The sequence below is a fragment of the Vicia villosa genome, linkage group LG1 (genome assembly GCF_029867415.1).
Source record: "Vicia villosa cultivar HV-30 ecotype Madison, WI linkage group LG1, Vvil1.0, whole genome shotgun sequence".
Classification (NCBI taxonomy): domain Eukaryota; kingdom Viridiplantae; phylum Streptophyta; class Magnoliopsida; order Fabales; family Fabaceae; genus Vicia; species Vicia villosa.
The window spans coordinates 49,677,497-49,682,884 of record NC_081180.1 but is presented as its reverse complement, the minus strand read 5'-3'; the positions used below and the strand labels follow the sequence as shown (position 1 = coordinate 49,682,884).

General features: G+C 34.9%; 1 protein-coding gene across 1 annotated transcript; it reads left to right on the top strand.

The window, feature by feature from the left end:
- Positions 1–1,114: 1,114 nt before the first annotated feature.
- Positions 1,115–4,540, top strand: LOC131637239 (PGR5-like protein 1B, chloroplastic). The gene is made up of 11 exons (XM_058907824.1): positions 1,115–1,412; positions 1,502–1,623; positions 1,882–1,978; positions 2,091–2,191; positions 2,381–2,437; positions 2,780–2,856; positions 3,030–3,081; positions 3,497–3,607; positions 3,680–3,777; positions 3,904–3,987; positions 4,216–4,540. The coding sequence occupies exons 1-10, from the start codon at positions 1,223–1,225 to the stop codon at positions 3,968–3,970; spliced, it is 972 nt and encodes a 323-aa protein (XP_058763807.1). The 5' UTR covers positions 1,115–1,222; the 3' UTR covers positions 3,971–3,987; positions 4,216–4,540.
- Positions 4,541–5,388: the final 848 nt, after the last annotated feature.

Genomic DNA, 5,388 nt, shown 5'->3' with positions numbered 1-5,388 from the left:
CAAAAATAAATCAGTAGCTTGTAACTTATAACAGTGGTTCTTAAATCCAAGGCTATTTCTCAAATAGGCGATGTGTCTTTATTTTCCTTCTGCAGGGATATTGTGGCCAAAATTTAGCTGCAATTAATCTACTGGAAGACTCAGAAACACTAGCAAAGGCAGTATCGTTTCGGGCTGCTTGGACACCGTTTAACAAATTAATGTCGCTGCCCCGCTGTGATCATGTCTGTTCTGAACTTAACAATCATGTGGCTGTCCTGCTGTGATCATGTCTGTTCCGATCCGGTTATTGCCGATAATGCATCCGCGTGCCTGGTTTGGGATTTCTAGTATATAATATCCGAACTGGAAGCTTTAGGGTGAGATGGCAGTGCTCTCTCGTGTGCATCCGGGAGTGGTGTTACTGCATTCTGCTTTTTATGTGTTTTTTAGTGAAAATTGGTGTTACATGATATCTATTGAGCTGGTGTGTTTGAGGTGTAATTTATAACAGAAATGCTGTACTGATGTAATCTTAGCATGTCTCATGCTAGAGCTTTAATTTTGAATATATCCCTTTTTGCTTCTCCAAAAAAAAAACATAATGAAATTCTCAATATTTTAAAAAAAATAGAGAAGATCTTACTCGAGAGGAACCCACTTGCCTACGTGACACACAACCATATCAAGCGTAATGCCAACGCAACACACCACCAGCATACACACATCTAAGAGCATAAATATAGGGGATGGTATTTGCCACATGTACCACTTGTGTCATAATAGTATGGATAATTGAATGCAAATGGTGTAGTATTACATAACCACCATATCCAAATAATGCTACGGTGCTTTTCAATTTTTTAGTGTATATTGTGTGATTAGTGGGACCCATTTTAAGTTTTTAGATGGGTAGTATGAATATTTACAAATTTTAATCAGTGGTTTAAATAATTGAGAAGTGTGAAATAATATATTATGTTAAGTGGGGTCCATTTATACCACCAAATTGGGTGGTATGGATGTGGATGCTCTAAAGCCCGCCCGCATCAATTTATTCCGAACAAGTCATCACAGACACGTAAGCAACGATCACGACGAAATGAAAATAAGCCGTTGCGTTTCCCTCCACACATTTTCTTCACCTTATCTCCGTTCTACTTCTCTCCAATTTTCCCTTTTTTTTAACACTCCAAATTAAACAACCTCTACTGAAATTTCCTCTATTACACTCACCACCACCATGTTCACCGCAACCAAAGTAGCTTTCACATTAACACCCCCTCGTCCATGTTCTACACCTCCCCCAACACCTTCCGTTCCAATCTCTTCTTCTCTTTCTCGTCCTCACCTTATTCACTTCAACTCCCGTCGATTATGCCTTCGCCGGAGACTTTTCCTACTTTCACCTAAAGCCACCGCAGATCAACAAGGTATTACTTCAATATTAACTACTTTTTTTTTTTTACATCTTCTAACAACACCTCCTATTTTTGCTTATTGATTAGTCTTGTTCTTTCAGGGAAGGTTGAAGAATTTGAAGGAGATGCTGTTGATAGTAATGTTCTTCCGTATTGTAGCATAGATAAAAAAGATAAGAAATCCGTTGGTGAACTCGAGCAAGAGTTTCTTCAAGCGCTCCAAGTAACGTTTGAATAAACCGCTTAATCATATAAGTGCTTATTTATAAAACATTTCGATAGCAAAAGATAAAATAGAATTAAACTGTATTTACATAAGCTATTTTGAAGAACGGGTGAAAAATAGGTTTCGACAGCTAGTGGTTATGCTAGTGGATAGTTAAATTCATATAGGTTAATCCAAACAGCTTCAAATTTGATGCTGTCCTACACAACTTTTGGATATGTGGATTAAGTTTGTGGATTTTGTTTTATTTAACAGTCGTTCTACTATGAGGGAAAGGCCATTATGTCGAATGAAGAATTTGATAATCTCAAGGAAGAACTCATGTGGGAAGGAAGCAGTGTTGTTATGCTAAGTATGGTGTAACTTTGCTTTTATTTTTATATATGTGAATATATGAATAATGAATTTGTGTTAGTATGTAAGTCTATTTATTTTTAAGTTTTTGTTGAATTACTGTTGTGCAGGTTCGGATGAACAGAAATTTCTTGAAGCTTCTATGGCATATGTGTCTGGAAATCCAATTTTGAATGACAAAGAGTATGATGAGTTGAAAATGAGGCTAAAGGTTTGCTATTTGTCTATTTTCATTTCATTCATGAGAAGTCTTTTGTGTTTTGTGGTGGCAATTCTTCATTGTATCGGTTCTGGTGGTTATATTGGTTGCAAAAAGTTGGATATGCAGTTGTAATTGTTTTATTAGTTTTACGGCTTCCTCTTTCTGGCATAATTTTCTGATCTCATAGTTGTTTTCCAGAGGGAAGGGAGTGAAATTGTTGTTGAGGGTCCAAGGTGCAGTCTTCGAAGTAAAAAGGTAAGTGTTGATATGTAATGTATTTTCTTATTTCTGTTTTGGTAGTAGTTTTTTGTTAAATCATTCTTGCAGTTGTAACTGTGAATACTCGGGTAATTTTTCTTGTTTCATTATTAAGAGATCTGTTTTGAATTGGTATAAAAGCTAAGCTACTAATATTAGTTATATTACAAGTAATGACATGAAATATAGGAGGATCATTACATATCAAATCCAGTGCTTCTTTATATGCTAGAATTCAACATGAGGAATATATCCTATCATTTGGGATTTACGAGTACTCCAACATCTGCATCTACGGTGTTTAATCTTTGTTCTATACTTGTTACATTCTTTTTATAGGTTTACAGTGACCTGTCTGTTGACTATTTAAAGATGTTTCTGCTGAATGTCCCAGCCACCGTGATTGCATTAGGATTGTAAGTCACTTCCGTGTCTCGCTCCATCTGTGTTTTATTATTAATAACAACTTTGTTGGTTTCGTCCCAAATGATGGATTTAAATTTCATTTTTGTTTATTTGATTTTAATATTTACACTCAGGTCTTGACTTTTTTGTATTTAATTTTTAATTTCCCTTTGTGATCCCATAGGTTCTTCTTCCTTGATGATCTGACTGGATTTGAAATCACTTACTTGCTGGAGGTATGTTCTCATTTGTTCTTGTACCTAGAATTTCAAACTGGTACCTAGAAATCACTTCCTGATAGCATCTGAAACTAGTTGCATTTTTAAGGTCCTTTAGTTGCATTTTTAAGGTCCTTTCCTTTCATACATTCTATTACCTCCTAAATCTCAAGAAGCCGTTTATTTCTACACCTTTGGATTTTGCATATCTTGTAGTTGGAAAAAAGATCTTCTGTAGGGTAAATTTGGAGAGTAAAGTGCCAATGGATTATCATTTGATGGGAAAAAAAAAACACTGCATATATTTTATCATTAGGTGCAAAGTAACATGATACCAGTCCATAGATTTGCAAAACCCATCCAACTATTTTGAAAAAGATATTACACTTCTTGCTACTATAACATATATTATTATTTTGGATGTTGAGTGCAGCTTCCGGAGCCTTTTAGTTTCATTTTCACTTGGTTTGCGGCTGTTCCTCTCATCGTATATCTAGCTCTATCACTAACAAGGGCCATTATTAAAGATTTTGTGATTTTAAAGGTAAGAATTTTTTAATGCTAATTTGCTGAGTATATTGAACTGCTACCTATACTGATTATTTAATATTTAAAGGGTCCCTGTCCAAACTGCGGAACTGAAAATACCTCCTTCTTTGGGACTATACTGTCAATTTCAAGTGGTGGTTCCGACAACAAAGTCAAATGCTCTGAGTAAGTACCAAAACTACACCTAAGTAAATAACCATTACAATATCATATGAATCATATTTTATCCTTAAACTACTTTAATTAATGGTTTAACGATAATTTAACAATCGACAATAACATGTGCATCAGATGTGCAACTGAAATGGTGTATGATTCAACTACAAGATTGATTACATTGCCAGAAGGAAGTAAATAAGTAAAGCCTAAGTGGAGGTATATTCCTAGCTTACTTTAGTAACCCTGTCAAATCTATTGAAAAGCGTAGTATATATTTTCGCATATGTTGCAATATACTATTTGATCTTTGTTTACTATCTAGTTATAAATCTATTAAGTGAATGAATTTTATAAAAGATTCTGTCATTTTGAAAAATATAACAGTGTCTTTTGAACATAGGTGCATATATAGCAATACTCATGCTTTGTTGTTTATGAATACAGGTATTCCTGGAACCACATTCGTTGTTTAAGCAATGGAAGCTCATTAATGGGAGTTACTGTGAAAGTGACAAATTTACCAATCAGCAACGTGTTGTGTTATGTGTCATGTTATCACTGTCACACATAATAGTTTGAATGTGTCACTATTCTACTTGTAAGTATATGGGCTTTGGATACTTGTAAGTAATATGGACTCTGTATAGCATACACTGCATTGTTTACTGGAAGAGTTATGAGGGTGCTTAACACCATCAATGAGTCTAACCTAAATAATGTGTGTAAGGAGTTTTGCTACACGCTTTTCAAGAATTTCCTTGTCTGCAAATGTATTTGCAGGAACCTCGTTAACAATTGGAAAAATTGAGTATATTCAAATATTAAGCTAATTGACAATTAATCGAAAGGCTTAAATAAAAAAGTTGAGCCACTTGTTATCTCAGTAATGGATCTATAACCAGGGATTTAACTTATCACTCCAAAGTTAATCTTGGCACCCCCTCAAATCGAAGGAAAAAATTATAATAACCCTATTCAAAGTTTACACCATTATTCAAATTCACGCACATCAATCAAATTTCAAATATGTAGGGTGATATCAAAAAATTTATATTCAGACAGGAAATTCTTCAAAATAAAAGTAAGTAACATACTAGAAAGGTGGGAATTTTTTTGAAGATTTTCACAATTTTTTTTGAATTTTTAGGAGAAATTATTGGAAATTCGGTGGTTTTTTAAGGTTATGTTTCCTGACATTTTGAAATTTATGGTAGTTCAATTTTTTTTTGAAAAAATTCAAAAATTTCAAAATTTCTGATACCTTCTTTCACTATTATTTTCTTCGTTTTTTCATTTCCTTTTCCAGTGAGGACCAAGGGGAAGAACGGGTCCATTGGAGGCATTTTGATCGATAGAGAGGCAACTCTGGTAAGGGATGCTGAGGCAGAGACTTCCCAACTACGTGATGGACGAGTTGCTCTGATGGGTGCTCACCGAAAACGGATGGCTGAACAGGCACATGGCCAGTTCCGCGTACCTCGATACCAAACTGCTAGAGTTTATGCTATCGTGGAGGTACATGTTGCTTATGATGTACATCTTGCTGAAGTTGTTGTAGCTGAAGTTACTGTTGAGGTTGTTGCATTCTCCCTATGATCATGTACCTGCATAGGAATC

Coding starts and splice junctions, on each gene's coding strand:
- LOC131637239 (XM_058907824.1), top strand. CDS start 1,223: ATGTTCACCGCAACCAAAGTAGCTTTCACATTAACACCCCCTCGTCCA. Junction 1,979..2,090: donor AAGCAGTGTTGTTATGCTAA/GTATGGTGTAAC, acceptor ACTGTTGTGCAG/GTTCGGATGAACAGAAATTT. Junction 2,438..2,779: donor GCAGTCTTCGAAGTAAAAAG/GTAAGTGTTGAT, acceptor TTCTTTTTATAG/GTTTACAGTGACCTGTCTGT.